The following is an 18319-nucleotide window of genomic DNA, read 5'->3' as shown; positions in this document are numbered from 1 at the left end:
TCGGGTGAAAATGACTGGTATTCGATACAATGTTGTTATATCGTAATGTACTACTCATACAACGTAGCGTAGACGTAACTGTGAAGCGAAGTATACAAGCGTAACCGTTCATGAGATGCGTAGCAATCATCAAATACACGACAACCAGAGTGACCCTTGCATTCGTTCAAGCCTCGACTTGCACCACCTGTGTTCCGCTGGAGAGTGTGCTCGAGGGAGCAATGAAGACCCGCTTCTTGATTCCTCCGTCGTCGGGCAGCCTGGTCTTGCCACCGCTGAGCCACCTGTCGACCTCAGCAGCGCACATGCGCCCCTCGTTGATACCCCAGACGATCAAGGACTGGCCACGACGGCAGTCACCAGCAGCAAACACGCCGTCGACGCTAGTGTGGTAGCTCTTCGCCGGCGTCTGGATGTTCGACCGTGCATCCTGCTTGACGCCAAGAGCCTTGATGGCATCAGCCTCAGGACCGAGGAAACCAAGGGCGAGGAAGACAAGCTGAGCCGGGAAGAACTTCTCGGAGCCGGGGACCTCCTCCATCTTCCAGCGTCCTCCGCTGTCCTTCGTCCACTCGACGCGGACAGTGTTGAGGCCCTTGAGCTTGCCATCGTCATCCACGACGAAGTCCTTCGTAGAGATGCAGTATTCACGGGGATCTAAGAATGTTAATCATGAGCCAATCGATCGCGTATGACAAAACCTCGAAACGTACCATTGCCAAAGTGGGCCGCAACTTCAGTGTGTCCATAGTCGGTACGGAAGATCCTGGATTGAAACGCAGATCGTGAGCAGATGTTCATTGCATCGCGGGAGAAGATCAAGCTCACCTCGGCCATTGAGGCCACGGGTTGTCTCGTCCCCGTGCAGCGGGTGGCTTCGGGAGTAGCTCAAAGTTCGTCACCGATTTGGCTCCATGACGCATCGCGGTACCAATGCAATCGTTTCCGGTATCACCGCCACCGATGACGATGACATCCTTGCCCTTCGCATTGATGTAGTTGCCGTTCTGCAGCTCAGAATCGAGAAGGGACTTCGTGTTCATCTATACGAGGCTGGTCAACACCATCCCCGACAGAAGTCATCGCTGTTACGTACCTGGAGGAACTCCATAGCGAAGTGAATGCCGTCGGCTTCACGATGAGGGATCTTCAAGTCGCGGGGCCACGTCGCGCCAGTGCACATGATGACAACATCGTTCTCGGCGCGAAGGTCATTGATATCGATGTCCTTTCCAACGTGCGCGTTGGGAACGAATGTCTACAAACGAGTTAGTTTGCATGATCTGGCAACTCGTTGATCATTGAATACACACCACGCCCTCGGCGGCCATGAGATCCAGGCGGCGCTGCACGACCGACTTGTCGAGCTTCATGCTGAAGCAATATTAATATACGTCTCTCGCTCCGGACTGCGCAATACACTCACTTCGGAATGCCGTACATGAGGAGACCACCCATGCGGTCATTACGGTCGTACACTGTGACGGTGTGTCCCGCCTTGTTCAATTGGTCGGCGCAAGCCAAACCTGCTGGTCCAGCCCCGATGATAGCAATCTTGCGACCCGTGCGGAACTGAGGGATTCTTGGTTGCATCCATCCCATTTCGAAGCCCTGGACACGCACTTCAGTCAAGGTTGAAGACGTAAGAAAGAGTCCGAGGAAACACACCTTGTCAATGATGGCACATTCAATGCTCTTGATACCCACCGGCTGTTCGTTTATACCCAACACGCACGCACCCTCGCAAGGCGCAGGGCACACACGACCCGTGAACTCGGGGAAATTGTTCGTCATCAGAAGGCGGTTGAGGGCATCCTGCCATTGATTCTTGAAGACGAGGTCATTCCACTTGGGGATGATGTTGGAGATCGGGCAGCCGGTATCGGACTGGCAGAACGGAACGCCGCAGTCCATGCAACGCGCGGACTGGTACTTCAGTTCTTCCTCCGTCAGGCGTGTGGAGATCTCCCTCCAGTCCTTGACCCGCTTGCGTGGGGGACGATACGTCTCCGTCAGTCGCTTGTACTTCATGAAACCACGGGTCTTGTCAAGCTTGTTCAGGCGCTGCTTCGTCGTGTTGTCGTCCACCAACGAGTCCTCCATATCGAGCATGGCAGGCTCGTGACGACTCTTCGAAGACGAGCGCGTGGGAATGATGAGGGGACGCTCCTTCGGCGTAAGGATGTCCTCGAGGCCTTCCGAAGCCAGATCAACCTGGCTCGCGGTCCGCGACGGGATAAGGTCGACCACGCTCTGCCGCATCTTCTCCTCCTTCGCCTTGACAGCCTGCTCCTCAAGTACACGCTTGTAATCCATAGGCATGACGCGGACGAAAAGCGGAAGCAGATGGTGGAAGTCGTGGAGGACGCGATCTGCGACCTCAGATCCGGTGTAATGGCGATGGTCCTCGATCAAGCCACGCAGCTGCGCGATCTCACGGGGATCGGTAACCTTTCCAAGTTCCACCATCTCCATGTTAACCTTAGAGGCGAATGTGTGCGCAGTGTCTAGAACGTAGGCGATTCCCCCGCTCATGCCGGCGGCGAAGTTCCTTCCTGTGCTTCCGAGAACGACGACACGGCCACCAGTCATGTACTCACAACCGTGCTCACCGGTGCCCTCCACGACCGCGTTCGCACCGGAGTTTCTGACTGCGAAACGCTCCGCGGCGACTCCACGAATGAACGCCTCTCCAGACGTCGCGCCGTACAAGCAGACGTTGCCGACAATGATGTTCTCCTCGGCCTTGAACGTGGACTGCTTCGGAGGGTACAGGATCAGGCGACCACCGGACAGACCCTTACCGACGTAGTCGTTCGCATCACCCTCCAGCTCGATCGTGATACCAGGAGCGAGGAACGCGCCCAGAGACTGCCCGGCGGAACCGCTCATGTTGATGTGGATAGTGTCCCTGGGCAAGCCCTCCTCGCCGTACAGCTTGGAGACACGGTAGGAGAGCGAGGTACCGAGAGCGCGGTCGGTGTTCGTGACGTCGCATTCGATATGGACAGGCAGGCCCTTGGTAAGCGCAGGCTCCGACTCGTCGATGAACTTGTTGTCGAGGCGAATGTAGAGCTTGTGATCCTGGGGGCGGACACGGTACGTGGCGGCACCACGGCGCATCTGCCACGCGGGCTTCAAGATCGCAGAGAGGTCGAGGTGCGCAGTCTTCGGCGTGCGACGCTCCTCGTTAACCTTGAGCATATCGGCGCGACCTACCATCTCGTTGATGGTACGGAACCCAAGCTTCGCCATGAAGCCACGGAGCTCCTCGGCGATATAGTAGAAGAAGTTGATGACTTGCTCGGGCTGGCCAGCGAACTTCGCACGCAGCTGGGGGTCCTGGGTAGCAATGCCAACGGGGCAGGTGTTCACTGTTACAGATGTTAGAAAATCGCAGGATGCGATGGTGAGATCTAGACTTACGGTGGCACTTCCTCATCATGATGCAACCCATCGCGATGAGAGGAGTCGTAGCAAAGCCCCACTCCTCGGCACCCAAGAGACAGGCGATGGCGATGTCGCGACCCGTCCTGAGTTGTCCGTCGGTCTGCACGGTCACACGACCACGTAGGTCATTCAGCACGAGAGTCTGGTGCGTCTCAGCCAAACCGAGTTCCCACGGCAGACCAGCGTACTTGATACCAGTCCAGCGCGAAGCACCGGTACCACCGTCGTGACCGGAGATGAGGATGTGGTCCGCCTTCGCCTTCGCGACACCACTCGCGACGATACCAACACCAACCTCAGACACTAGCTTCACGGAGACGCGCGCGCGAGGGTTCGAGCATTTGAGGTCGTAGATGAGTTGCTTAAGATCCTCGATAGAGTAGATGTCGTGGTGAGGCGGGGGCGAGATAAGACCCACACCAGCGGTCGAGTGACGAGTGCGAGCGATGGAAGTCGAGACCTTGTGGCCGGGCAGCTCACCACCCTCTCCGGGCTTCGCGCCCTGGGCCATCTTGATCTGCAGCTCGTTGGCATCGGCGAGGTAGTTGGAGGTGACGCCGAAGCGACCGGACGCGACTTGCTTGATCGCCGACCTCATCGTGTCGCCGTTGGCCAGGACCTGCGAGCGCTCCGCGTCCTCTCCTCCCTCGCCAGTGTTCGACTTGCCGCCGAGGCGGTTCATGGCGATCGCGAGGGTTGAGTGCGCCTCCATCGAAATTGAACCGTACGACATAGCGCCGGTGACGAAACGGCGCACGATCTCGTTCCACGGCTCAACCTGTTCGATGGGGATCGGCGTGGCGTTCTCGTAACGGAACTCGAGTAAGCCTCGGAGATGTACGTGGCTGGTTTGCTCGTTCGCATTGGTAGCGTACGCGTCGTACGCGCGCTGGTTCTTCTCGCGCACCGCGTCTTGGAGGTTCGCGATGCCAGAGGGATCGTTGATGTGGGCCTCGCCGCCAGAACGCCAGTGATAGTCGCCAGACTCGGGCATGCCCGGAGGGAGGACGGTGTCGCGGGTCGGCCAGCCACGCTCGTGCATCTCAAACGCGTCCATCGCGAGGAGGTCGAACGTAGCACCTTGGACACGGCTCGCGGTACCCGTGAAGCACGCCTCGATGACTTCGGTGTGGAGGCCGAGTGCCTCGAAGATCTGCGCGCCCTTGTACGACTGCAGGGTGGAGATACCCATCTTGGACATAACCTTAAGGATGCCGCTGTCGACTGAGTGGCGGAAGTTCTCCCGAAGCTCCTCGAAGGTCTTGTTGTCCTTGACCCTGTGAGAGACGGTGAGCAAAATTTAGCGCAAAATCCATAAATCGAATACTCACAAGCCCTCGCGGACTACCTTGTGGATACACTCCATGGCCAACCAAGGGCAGATACCATCCGCACCGTAGCCCAGGAGAACGCAAAGGTGGTGCACCTCACGCGCCTCACCGGTCTCGACGAGCAGGGCGACCTTGGCCCTCTTCTTCTGCGCGACCAAGTGCTGGTGGACACCACCGCAGGCGATCAGCGCAGAGAGGGGGACACGGTCCGGACCAGTCGCGCGGTCCGAGAGGATGATGACCTTCATGCCCTCCTCGATCGCCTCGGTCGCCTCGCTGCAGACGCGCTCGAGCGCAACCCGGTATCCGGGCAGGCCTTGCTCCTTCGGGAATGTGATGTCGATAACGCGCGACGGCCAAGTCGAGTACGCGGACTTGAGGTGCTTCATCGCGCTCATCTCCTCCATGGTGAGGATGGGCGAGCGGAGGAGGATACGGTGGCACTGCTGTGGGTTCATCTCGAGGAGGTTGCCCTCAGGCCCGATGTACGCCTCGAGGGACATGACAATGCTCTCACGGATCGGGTCGATGGGAGGGTTCGTCACCTGCGCGAAGAGCTGGCGGAAGTACTCGTAGATGAGGCGGCACTGCGTCGACATGCACGCGAGGGGCGCGTCGTTACCCATGGAGCCGAGTGCCTCCTTGCCGTCGGTGACCATAGGCATGAGGAGCATGTTCAGCTGCTCGACGGTGTACCCGAACGCGAGAAGCTTCGGGTCCGTGCTGAGCGAGTACTCATCGATGACGGGCTCGACAGACTGCGAGCGCTTGACGCGCTTGACGATATTCGGGACCTGCAGGACATGGGTCTCGATCCACGACGCGAAGTTCTGCTTCGAAGCGGTGTTACGCTTCAACTCCTTGTCGTCGACGATACGGCCCTCCTCCGTGTCGACCAGGAGCATGCGGCCGGGCTTCAGGCGCCCCTTCGAGACAACCTTCTCGGGCGGGATGAAGACGGCGCCGACCTCGGACGCACAGACAATGATATCCTCGTTCGTCACGACATACCGGCAAGGCCGCAGGCCGTTCCGGTCAAGATTGGCACCGCAGTAGCGGCCGTCGCTGAACGCGAAGAGCGCGGGACCGTCCCACGGCTCCTGCAGGCACGCTGCCCAGTTGTAGAACGCCTTCTTCTCCGGCTCCATCATGTCGTTCCCCTGCCACGCCTCGGGGATCAGCATCATCACGGACTCGGGGAGCGTCAAGACGCCGTTGACAACCAACAGCTCGAGCACGTTATCAAACGCCGCGGAGTCAGATCCACCAGACTCGATGATCGGGTACAGTAGATCGAGCTGCTCGCCGAAGTGGGAAGAAGATAGTACACCCTCGCGTGCGCGCATCCAGTTCTTGTTGCCACGAATGGTGTTAATTTCACCTAATGAGGGAATGGTCAACGCCAGGCCCAGTAGATCCGCACGAAGTTCTCACCGTTGTGGGCAGCCCATCTCATGGGCTGCGCACGGTCCCAGCTGGGGAACGTGTTCGTAGAGAAACGAGAGTGCACGAGTGCGAAGTGAGAGCAGTAGAGAACATGGTTCAAATCGTGGTAGTAGTTGTAGACTTGGGGCGGGGAGAGCTGGCCTTTGTAGACGATGTTCTTGCTCGAAAGCGAGCAGACGTAAAAGCCCTTGGAAAGGGTGCTTCACAGCGCTTTAGCCGTGCTATGGGATAAGGAGGGAAACGCGACTCACATGCTGTGGGTAGCGTGCTTACGGAGAACGTAGAGCTGGCGTTCGAAGTGCGTAGCATCGAATGCGCCGCCGCGGGGGACATTGCCATCCCCGTAGTGGGAGCGGAGGACTACGAAAGGCTGCAAGATGGCAGGCTCCTTACTAGCAGCAGCGGGACCCAGGATCGTCCCGTCCGTAGGCACCTCCCTCCATCCCAAAACGCGCAAGCCCAGATCCCCTGCAATCTTAGAGAATACAGCCTGCTGCTTCTGCAGACCGACAGGGTCGTTCGCCCTGAAAAAGACGTTTCCGACAGCATACTGCCCCGCATCGGGCAGCTCTGCGCCGATGTCGCGCTCGACCTCGCGCCTGAAGAAGAGGTGGGGGATACCAGTCATGACACCGGCACCGTCGCCGTCACGGCTGTCTGCGCCCGTCGCCCCACGATGGGTCATGGCGCAGAGAAGCTGTCTAGCGTCGGAGACGATCTTGTGGCTCTGCTCGCCCTTGATTTGACAGATGAAGCCGACACCGCAGGCATCCTTCTCGTACTGATTTTCATACAGACCCTGGCTGGCGGGCAAAGCGCCGTCGAAGGAGGCGGGGTCGCGCTCTACGGTGTGGAAACCATTTTGGGTGTCATCGTCGGACACGGATAGGGGGTGATCCAGAAATTCAGATGGTTGGGTATGAGAGTCCGCGATGGCCATAGAACGAGAGGTGAGCTCAGTAGACGACGGCGGGCAGGAAGGGCTGGGTGTGCGACGGTTCCTGCTCAGGAGATGGCGGCGGAATGGGCTGTGAGACGGACGTGGACACAAATTTCTAGCTTGGAGGCTGGCGGATGGAGTCACTTGGAGAACGTTCACGCCCGGCCACCCGAGGGAATCCGAGTCTGCCAGGAGAAAGCCAATATTTCTGTTCCGGAAAACCGATCGCCACACCGCTCCCGCTCCCAGGCGCCCGCCCCCGCCACCGCACCCCAGCCAATCACCGGCCCCGCTCTTGTCATGCCCCCGCGCCCACGGCTGTCCGCCGGAAGCCAGCACACTGCCCGTCCCCGCTGCCCGTCCCTCCACGCGCTGAACTCGTCGCGCGACAGGGCGGGAGATCGTCTCACGCACAGAAGGCGTCGATCGCAAATGACAATTATCTTGCCGGTGGCCTCTCGAAATCAAGGTTCCAACTCATTTCTTATCGCATCGACGGAAAGATGCAAGGCACTCCTGCGCACTTCGTCGATCAAGGAGGATGAATTGAATATGCGCTCATATACTTGGCCCGCCGGCCGAAATCCCCAGACTGCGGGCGCGGGACGCGGGAACGGAATGAACCCGGCCCATCACCGAAATTCATCAAATTCAAATTCAACTCGCGGAACTGAGAGAGGAGTTAGAGCGTACTGCACCACATATGCGGCGAGAGCTAGTGAGAAATGCGCGGCACTCTTCTCGAAGGTCGATGGAACGGCATCGTTGAGACATATCTGGGGGACATTAGAGGGACTTGGGGAAAGTGTCAGGCCAAGCGGGTCCAACGCACCAGGCGGGCTGCTTCTGGGCAGGGTTGGTCCAGGTTGCTCTGGGGGATGTCAAGGCAGTCATAGCGCTGAGTCCCTGAAGTATCGTGCTACGTCAGTACGTTCAGGGGGGGCCTTAATGGCTGCTCTCGAAATCGAAGTATCATACCATGAGCGATATTTGTACCTACTTCGGGATTCATACCTACCCGGCGACGTAAATAGTCCCTTCGAGGTTGTAATGTGAGATGGTGGTGTCATGCTTGGAATACGACGTGAGTTAGTTACTGAGCGAGGCAACGCCCTGAGTCATTTTAGCCTAGAGGTGGTGGCAAGCGAGCATCGCCACGTAGGGAAAGCTTTAACGAAGTACCTACCAACAACCCAAAGCCTATAGAGTCCGATTCGGAAGAGTGAATGCTCCAGCAGGCCGATAATAGAGTGGGAGCGTAACTTCGCAAGATCATGCCTACACAGTCTGCCTTCACTTTTGTATTGCAGACCGGACGGGAACTCGGTAGACCGCGCAAAGACGGCTACCGCTACCTGCATCGACACGTGCGCTATCGCGCTGTAGCCACCGCTCCGTTGACCGCACCAGAACCAAACCAGAACGGATGCAATTTGCACCGATACGTATGGAACGTCATGCACCCAATCGACCCCGGATTGACTGGAGATCGCCATCAAGGACCTCAGAGTGCTTCTAGCGTGGAACGAGATCCTCACCTCCTCGCTTCGTCATTCTTGACGTCCACGAAGTCGGACCCGGACACCTCGTCGTCGGTGGGGCAGTCCTCTATCCGATGGGCGGTATGCAGAGTGGATGAGCCTGGACTCGACCGGGGGAATGCGCGTCAGAAGCGCGACGGCGCGTGCCGTACCACCCATTGACTCCCAAAGTATAATCCTTGGGAACTACACTGCCCTGCTGTGACGCACTGATCCGTGGTAGAGACACAGAGAAACTCGCCGATGCTGTAAGTCTGCATGCCATGTACAGCGCCAGCGACTGCGCAGCGTTCCGACACGTACTGTACACGAGGTGCAAATTTTCCGAGGGAAGAAGCCTAGCCAGCGCCATCGTGTAAGGCGCAACACACTGCGGCTGTGTCCCACAGGTCAGCATAAGACGGGCCGGAAAGGGAAGTGCAGACCTTTGTGGTGCCCATTATACTGACGGACGGTCTCGCCTGAGGCCATTTCCCACAGGCGCGCCGTGTGATCTGATGATGCTGCAGCAAGGAGGGAACGGATTTAGCGGCTGTAGGGAACTTCTGTACGTAAGGGCCCATAGCATACCTGTAACTAGATACGCTGAGTCCGCGCTGAAGGCACAATCCCAGACCCATCGTTGGTGCCCCTGCAAAACCTTCTCCAATCGGAACTCGTATGACGGTGTTAAAGACCATATCTTGACTGTCGTATCCGCGGAGCATGTAGCCAAATACCTACATTATGGAGAGTTGAGTAGGTGTGTCAAGGAGCTAAATGTGTTCCCTACTTCACGTCTGGACTCAGAAGACATCTTGTCAAGTATTTGCTATGCGCCTGGAACTTCGTGACGGCTTGGAACCGAGGCAAATCTGAACGTTCCTCATTAATCTTCCAAACGTAGCATTTGCCCTGTCTCGATGTTCAGTTCCGTCCGTTACACCGCAATTAATCCATAGAGTGGACACGCCTTGTAATTTCCCGCAACGAGGCAGGATCCATCCGACGCAAGGCTGATAGAGCGCATTGGGGTATCGCCAGCTGGGGTCTGAACAGTTCCCCTGCGTCAGCATCGACACGACGAAGTATTTATGAGAAGAAACGTACCAGTTCGTGAGTACAGATGTTCTCTGAGAGGTCCCATTGTTTAATTCGTCCGGCCTGGTCACACGAAATGAGTTCCCCCTGGTTTGGATGAACCACTACGTCGTTGACTGCGACGCGTGAGCAATGCAAGGAAATCTGCACACGGATGACAAGCATTACCGGGAGCCTCGTTGTCATAGTTCCTGTGGAGATGCGCACTCCTGAACGGACCGGTCAATCAGGAGAACAACGCAGAGACCTCCAAATATACCGAAGATCCCAGATCTTGATCGTTCCATCTTCACTTCCAGTCACCAACCACTTGCCTTCGCTATGGAAAGATACCGAAGTGATGTTTAAAGTGTGTCCTTCAAAGGTGATAAGCTGGATAGGTTTAGCTGGACCATGCTGGTTCTTGATTTCCAGATAAACCTACGGGGGTTGAAGACGTGCTTGCGACTTCGTAGATGTTGATCTTCTTGTGGATCACTGCAGCCAGCAGGCGCTTGCTGAGAGCCCTTTCACAACTGGATTTGGGCAGCGAGGGACTGAACGGACTCACTCCGGAGATATTGCTAAACGATTCACTTGCTGTTGGGGTGCAGGAAGAGTCCATTAGTTCGCTTCATGGGAACAAACAAACATCGCCCTCACTCCTGATTCGTCTTTCCTCGCGATCGTTCTGGAGCATATGCCACTCCAAGCCTCCCAGAATCGTATATCGTGATCGTACGAGCCCGTCGCTAGGATGACGGACATGTCATGGCGAGGCGCTGCTGTCGTTCTGGATGATGTCGAAGGCATGGTGGTTAACGGCAAGCTGCAATTGTGCGGGTACACACAGCTTGAGGGAAGGCGCGCGGGGATCCGATTACATAATCACCACCGCGCAGTGACACTGTGCATAGACGACTGCCATACCCGGCGTGCCTGGGAGCTTTCCGGCTCCTTCGCGCTCGCCAGCCACCAACGCTCACCAACGTCTGCTTGAACTGCCACCGCTCTGCTAGGCTGTCTTCTCCGCTTTATATACCTCAAGTCAGCTAGCCTGCCGTGACTGGCGACTTGCATCTACCGCCTCGGATGGCTCGTCACTGGTCTTCTTGCAGAGCATGAAAACTCGAGCGCAGCAACGTCGACGTTATGCTGCAATCCAGTCAAGTCTCGGACATGGGCTGTGCTCCGAGACAAAGTCGAGATAAGTGTCCCAGTGACACCTGCCAGGCGGTCTGACTCATTGGCCACTGAGATCTAGGCCCTGCGGTCTGTCGCATGGCCGAGTTCGGCGTGGTCGATCCTGTAGCCTGCTTTAAATTTACGTACAATACGCAGCTCGTGGAGACGCTTCTATGATTCTTGCCAGCTTTGACCTCTCTTCATATCGAAATTCTCCCGCGAAGCTGCCCCCTGTGTAGACTCCCTCCCTGGCCCGTCAGACTTTGGCTCACCCATCTCTGCTTATGGCCTGGTGTTTTACACGGCTGGTCCTTCTCTTCCTTGTCGGGGATCGCTTCTTGGGGGCAGACCTTGGCGCCGACGATCATACATTGCAATGCCCGGTTCATTCTCCCGGTTGGACCTCCTTTTCCTCAACATGCTGCATCATGACGAGATCAAAAGTCGGCGTGTCCAGCTTGACATTTCTCCAGCTGGTACCGAATGAGCTGTCCCGTATTCTCTCATGCGCCTCTTCTATTCAGGGATTCATTACTCACTGCTGGTCTCCGGTGAACAGACTGACCCTCTGCTCTAGCCCCTCTTCCCCGCTCATGATCGAAGGTGTATAAGAGGAACAGCCGTCGTCCCGGATATCGACAGCCAGTGCCCGGAACAGTGTCCCACTCGTCCAACCATTGCAATGGACAACATACAGGTATGTATACTTCAGCTATTGAAGCCGCCGTCGATGACCATGGACTTCAGGCTGGTAGCCGTGTTACGTTCTACGAGGGAAACCAGGCAGTGCACGGTGAGGTGCAAGCTATTGAGACTGTCGAGGTGTGCTCCAATGTTCACGTCGTCTCTCGTGTTCTGATGAATTACAGTCTATGCAGGTCGCCGTCATCAAAGTCGACGGCACCGACAACACTGTTAAAATACCGTCAGTATTCGCTCATGGTGTTCGTGTCCCACTGCTCATGGACTCTCAGAATCAATATACTTACACGCATTGGTTGAGCATCGCATTCTAAAACTCACGGACTGGACTAGCACATCGGACTGCGTCATATTGTGGGACTTTACCGAGGTTGTAGCCATTGATCTTCCGCCCCTAGACTATCAGCTTCTCCCGGCTCTAGATGTATCGATTGGAACGATTGCTACTGTCTTGTATTGTACGGACTTCTTCGCGCAACATGTACGGATTCGCTGCTGATTGTCAGTGTGAAGAAGACAGCCTCTCGGCCTTGAATCATGCGGCGTCCGCTACCCCAACCCCAACCGTGGTGGTACATGCGGCATGACCATGCGCTTGGATGACGGTCTGGAATCGCGTCGACTGAGGAGCACCTAACGCGTTTGGGTTTGGGTAGAGGGCAACAAATCAATGGATGTAGTAATCGGTATGTCACTATCGTGCGATTCAGCTCAACCAATCACTCTCTCCAAGTGTGCCGCGCGTATCAGACTATTAGTCTCATGTACACGTCACTGGCTACCAACCCTTGGGAACCTCATTCCGATCAAGTGCGGCCTAGATAATCGGTGCGCGATTATAGGAACACCGATCTCGTCCGGGACCCCAATCATGTCTAGCGCCAGAAGTCGGCGAAATCTCAGTGAAGCGCAGTGAACACAAGCCAACGGCTTCGGTACCGCACCTGCGCTCCTCGGTAGTGGACAAAGAGGACGCTTCCATGCGACATAAATATTATTCTGTAGCGTTACCAGCTTTCTTGGTGAAGGGGGGACGCCAATGACGGTCGTTGCAATCGCGATCGTCCAACTGGTGAAAGAGCCGGCGTTGGGTTCCGGCCACGTGGGGAAAGCACAGATCGGGATCGGCGCTCACGATCTCTTCTATTCCTGTCACAGTTGACTCGCACAGGGACGGGGGAGCTTACCTACCGCTTTCTCTCATTCGCTCTGTATGTCATATTGTATGGCTTGCATCAGCTTTCTCATGTCGTCGAATGCATCCCCGGCGAGATCTTTCAGCTATGTGCCAAGATCTTCGCCTTGCGACCTTGCGGAGTTCATCGACCCACCGACAGCGTAATTGTGGTCTTTGGGGCAGACGAAGGTGAGCGATGAGTCTAATATTTCTCTGCTAACAGAGTCATTGTGCGGCTAAAAACTGGAAGACGTGTCCCCTTGCATTTCTCGGAACTTCTTGCATACATCATATTCGCTCTTTGTCGCATGCCTCGAGATATATTCTCGATTGCATGCGCGGAGCCGTCAAACCTGCCGACCGTGAGACGGTTCGTTCACATGTCACATTCGCTCTTAGTACTGACTGAACCGCAAGTTGTTGCTTGAATGGCATAGTAGAAAAAGTAGGGACCGTCGTCACACGGAATGGGGTCTTATCGCGCCCATCGTCCTCGATATGCTATCAACAACGTTCGGAAGTGGACTGTGCATGTAAGATTATACGCGCCTACTGCGCGACCTATTTCTTGCACCTTGACGCAGTCGTTGTGATCCCTGAGCAAATTCCCACTACTACCAACACACGCACATCATCTAGCCGAGAGACGTCATGCACTGCAGCGGCAGCCTCGAGCTCGGCAAGGGAGCTCCCGCGTGCCACTTTGGATCCATTCAGAATAGTTGCTTTCACAGACCTCGTCGAACGTTGCCTCAGAGAAGCCTCGATCATCACAAAATTTTGCGCTCCCATGCTGACGGCGACCACGGGTAGGGTCGTCATGCTATCGGCATTTGAAGGTACCTCGCCCGAGCCCCCAGAATCTGTGCTACGGTCCGCGGACTGACGCCACCTCATTACAGGCATTAATGAGAGCGCCTGGGTCATGACCAACACCATCGGCGCGGGGTGTTCAATGAGACGGCGTCTAGACTATAGAGGCGTCAAACTGTCCGTCGTCCACATGGGTCCCTTACTAGTACGCATGGAGCTTGCTTCAATGAAATCAACAACAGCGCATAGGCGGCGAGAGCTCATACACGGCAGTGCACGCACGGCATAATTTCATGATGTAGCATGTCTATGGCAGAGAACCTCTTGGAGAAGGATCAGGCACAGCAACGCGCAGTGCCGTTAATTAGCAAACCGTTGCTACGGTACATGCGGCTACCTTTTCACAGGAATGGACGTGGGTGGCCGTAATAGTCAAGGTGCAGTGACATATTCTCAGGCGTCATGCCAGTGAGCGAGTATGCAGCGAATGTACGGAAATGCATCCCCGTTCTGATGCGAACTATAAGGGCCAGGTCAGCCTATGACGCCTGCAACATTAGTGTATCTGAGTTAACTCACTATACACCAGCCATCTGAGGTTTTCGTACAATGTCATATTACACGCTGTGCTACTAGATGGGGCATAATGAGCGGCGCCTCTCCACATTTCATGCAAGTGCTGTACAACGCCTCATGCAACGATATACCAGATAGTCTCATTGCTCTGCGCGCTCCTGAAGCGATTCACGCCCTGACGCAATATCAATGGCCCGCTGGCCCCAAAGTTGGCGCACCAACTTCGACGGCGGCCGTCAGTGTCTAGTACAGTACTACTGCTCCCCGTAATATGTCCGTATAAAATGGAGGATCTGTACAGTGAGTAAGTATTGACATCCGAGTTGACACTGTCCCGTGTGCTGGATACGTTACTAATCAGGATCTTTTCAATGTCACCTTGAAATCGACCAGAGCGGACTGAGCCTGCTCGCTGTCTGGTCATGGACCTCACACGGTTCTGTTCCTGTACACAACGACAGATCTTCCCCGACTTGTGCTTACATTAATTACGGAACCTTGCAAGAGAGCACGTAGCACGTTGTATTCATTGATGCTCAGTGCCGAGTCTTGCCTTGATACGTCTGAAGCAACTGTACTGACTCCACCGCCACGAGGCGACCCAACGGCCACCGGTGATCTCGGAGTGCGGGATGTGCCGAGATTGCGATCTGACCGCCACCCCACGGGCGCCTAGAAGACGTCGCCTGCCGGCACCGACCACGCCAGCTGTCAGACGCCCAGTGGTGGCGAGCAGCGGCACTACACCGACCTGTCGACACTGAGAACAAATGCATGTCCTCGACATATCAGGACGGTGGTCTTCAAGAGCAAGCCAACTCCTTCTATGCCGCGCTTGCTCGCACAGCGACCCGTAGCCTTGCTCTGTACTTCTCGCGTCCAGTGCGGCTCTTTCGACCAGCGAAAGGTATGATCCGTCTATTATCACAACTCGAACTAATCTCACTTAGCAATAATCAGTCAATGGATGGCAGACTCTCAAGAACTTAGCGCTGCAACATGGACAATCGCTTTCCCCGCGCTATCTATCATGGTTGGTCAAGCAAGAGGGGGTACGTGAACCAATGTGCTTCATCCGGATTGAACCACTGATCTAACACCCACTGGCACAGTTCATGGTCATCCCGAAACATTTCATCCCTCCTATGATTGTCAATGGAGCTCTCGGCTATGTGTTATGGTCCACATACTCTGAAGTCTACGACCTTCTCGAACCCCGCCTCTCAGACAGCCCGATCGCGGTCGCCGCCATATCTGGTGCTGCTGCTGGCGGTATGCAAGCCATCGTGGCGGCACCCGCCGAGAATGTCCGTCTTGCGATCGAAGGGGGCTCGTCATCTGCCAGCGGCTGGTCTCACGCCTGGAAAGAGGTCTTTCGTGGTACCAGAGCGCCCTCGACACAGTCTCGACTGGACGAAGTGCACGAGGCTAGACAAGTGCGCGTTTGGATGAGAGAAGTCGGAGACATGGCCGGGCGTGGTTGGAATGGATGGGCGTGGGGCTGCGCAAAGGACATATGTGGTACGGCGACTTCTGTTTTGATATGTCACGTCACTCAAATATTCCCTTTCATGCTTGCGGCACAGGCTTTGCCCTCTTCTTCTCTATCTTTGAGATAACAAGACGCGCCGCTCTTAGAGCGAAGAAGGTCACGTACCGCTTAACACAGTCTTCGGAGGCACGGAGGAGCACCAGCGAACCTTTGCGCAAGCATGCTCCGAGGACTGCTCATGCCATCACTCTAGTGACCGGCGGAGCACTTGCCGGGTTGGCATACGAAATGATCTGTAGACCATGGGATGTGGCCAGGAAAGTGGTGCACACAGACAGGGTGGCTTCATCGTCGCAGAAACATTCCGCCTTGAAGATTCTGTCGCAAAAGCTTCGACAGGACGGGTTGCTGTCATTCTTTCGCGACCCACATCATGTCGCGTCTCACGAGGGAATGTCTATGACACCTCTTCGTCGTCGACTGTACTCTACTTCTCGTACCGTGGCTCGTGTCGGTCCGTGGGGTGTAGGCTTTCTCGTATGGGAAGCATTCGGACCTGGTATCTCGTAGTAGTGAATATGCATGCTCATGTGCTTACAGTGGCTAGCTAGTAGCTCTGAACGAACGGTCCTTGCTGTGGCACTACGTCCGATGGTGACGGAGAAATTAACCGGTGGGGATATTGGAAGATCCATCATAATCACGGAGGCTGAGGATAAGATTAGTCCGTATCAGCAACTCACCTTTACCTAGTGTGTTTGATAGTTTGTCTCGCTTCACCCGACATTAATTTCGTCGAACGCTAAACCTCCCCAGTGGGTAACTCGGAATCATATTCAGAATGAAGACATAGTTTACTCGACTTCGAAAGCAGCGGAATGGCCCGAACACTCACGAATCACGTATCCATGTAAGAACCTGAATGGCCTGGACCTGGCCATTGCTTCTCCCGCTTGGAGTGTGTCCGGGTGGACGCCATTACGGTTACCGTTAAGCTAGGCAAGTTCCTGGCACTTGGCCAGTCTGTTGCCATACGCAGATCTGGAACTCTCGCCTCGCGAATCGAGGAATACAACAGGAAAGTTTGCTCCAGGACCTGGCGCATCCGAGTGTGGGGAATCCGAACCATTAATATTGGCATGCCGCATAGGTCAACTTTAACAGACAATATACTGAGGCAGAAGTCGTCTTCGAGACAGTGATCGACCATTCACTGTGGCTCCGACGGTTGCAGAGGCTGGTCCGACACCATCACCCACTGGCAGGCACGGCATTTATGAATTAAGGGCCTACTAAGGCTGCTCCGTCCTTATAAGAATACATACATGAGTGACACTTCTGCTTCGTTTATCACACGCACGAACCTTGTCTGCAATCTCGAGCGAGAAGGTCACCTGCGGTTACAGGCTGGCACGTCGCGGTGGCGCGCTACGTTGTGGAGATGGTCTGGCCTCAGAACGTGAAGAACAGCTGGAGTAGTCGCTCCAACCAGGGTCCGGGATGCGCGGCGAAGTGTGCAGGCCGTCAGCGTCAGATAACAGCTTGGCAACCAAAGAGTAGTACTATATCCTTCTGCGTCCGAGTCGGTCATATCGAGAGTTCCGTCGAAGAAGAGCAGGATATTACAAGATATCGAACGTTCCGCTCACCGGTTAGCAAACAGGCTGGGCTCAACGCTGCCAGTCGAGAGTGCGAACGGTTCATCTTCGAGGCAAGATGCACGTCGAATCGGCCAAACTAAGTACTGGTCAGGATATGATCGTGCCTTCGTAACAAGCCTCCTTACTAGTAGAACTTGAAGGTGATGGGCAACTACTTACTAACTTGCTTCTTCTGCACACTGGCAGCACAGGGACACAGTCGGATCTTCGAGCGGCTGTCAGGCTATGATTTAGGCGGAGCCTAGACTCGAGGGAGGCGACCAGAGTCGATCCGCGCCACAGCGTCCGCGTTCAACTTGTTGCCCCCACTGGCATGAAGTCAACGAAATTAATAGAGTCACTTGTGTTTGAGATCTGTTGAAGCCCCCTCCGCTGAATCCATCATGTAACGAGGACCCGTAACGACTCCCTACAGAGTACCGTCAAGTACCAAAGCTGGAGTCTGCACGATTTCCCGAAGCTGCCGGGTGATGTCAACGCTCAACGGTCTCTGAGACAATTAAGACAGCTGACTCCTACCCGCAGAATACTAAGTCGTTTTTCGTCCTCGTGCCAGCTGGCAGAACAGCCATCTGCTTGCATAAGCCGAGGTGAGCCTGGGACGTCTCATTCGGTGAGTGTTCATATGACCAGCATCTAGTTACTGCCTGCTGGCCTTAGTAGGCAGCATGCGTGGTTCATGTCCGTGCATCTCACTGGCAGAGTATCATTGACGGGTACAACTCATCGCTTGGCCTCCCATGTATGGGGAAGTCGTGTCATTGATGTTGGAGCCGCTCGCTCGATCTCGCCGTGGAACCCATACGATGGATCCTTGAAATACCTCGGACTCGGACTTCTGACTTAATTCCGCGAAGCTCCACAAATGTCGAATTCTGCACCAGCATCTCCGCCCGCCGCAATAGCTGAATTTTCCACCCTCAGCAGGCTTCTGATTCAAGCTATC

The 18319-nt window shown here is 55.6% G+C and overlaps 3 protein-coding genes across 3 annotated transcripts; 1 reads left to right on the top strand and 2 right to left on the bottom strand.

Annotated features, from left to right (window-relative positions):
• Positions 1-10: 10 nt before the first annotated feature.
• C8Q71DRAFT_217491 (NADPH-dependent glutamate synthase) lies at positions 11-7357 on the bottom strand. Its single transcript, XM_047917075.1, has 11 exons — positions 6479-7357; positions 6216-6427; positions 4782-6162; positions 3427-4727; positions 1669-3374; positions 1427-1611; positions 1314-1374; positions 1097-1258; positions 829-1043; positions 714-766; positions 11-657 (listed from the first exon to the last, which is right to left on the bottom strand). The coding sequence occupies exons 1-11, from the start codon at positions 7165-7167 to the stop codon at positions 167-169; spliced, it is 6456 nt and encodes a 2151-aa protein (XP_047783766.1). The 5' UTR covers positions 7168-7357; the 3' UTR covers positions 11-166.
• Positions 7358-9046: 1689 nt separating this feature from the next.
• On the bottom strand, positions 9047-10535 carry C8Q71DRAFT_794070 (WD40 repeat-like protein; the record flags this gene model as incomplete). The annotated part of the gene is made up of 11 exons (XM_047925520.1): positions 9047-9084; positions 9134-9211; positions 9279-9427; positions 9481-9602; positions 9661-9738; positions 9798-9904; positions 9957-9997; positions 10048-10160; positions 10213-10285; positions 10339-10367; positions 10431-10535. The coding sequence occupies 11 exons, from the start codon at positions 10533-10535 to the stop codon at positions 9047-9049; spliced, it is 933 nt and encodes a 310-aa protein (XP_047783765.1).
• Positions 10536-14909: 4374 nt separating this feature from the next.
• On the top strand, positions 14910-16455 carry C8Q71DRAFT_734085 (uncharacterized protein). The gene is made up of 4 exons (XM_047922382.1): positions 14910-15127; positions 15181-15272; positions 15333-15741; positions 15807-16455. The coding sequence occupies exons 1-4, from the start codon at positions 14995-14997 to the stop codon at positions 16280-16282; spliced, it is 1110 nt and encodes a 369-aa protein (XP_047783764.1). The 5' UTR covers positions 14910-14994; the 3' UTR covers positions 16283-16455.
• Positions 16456-18319: the final 1864 nt, after the last annotated feature.

Source organism: Rhodofomes roseus (genome assembly GCF_022264815.1).
Source record: "Rhodofomes roseus strain CIRM-BRFM 1785 chromosome Unknown C8Q71scaffold_2, whole genome shotgun sequence".
Classification (NCBI taxonomy): Eukaryota; Fungi; Basidiomycota; class Agaricomycetes; order Polyporales; family Fomitopsidaceae; genus Rhodofomes; species Rhodofomes roseus.
This window is presented reverse-complemented; position numbering and strand designations above follow the sequence as displayed.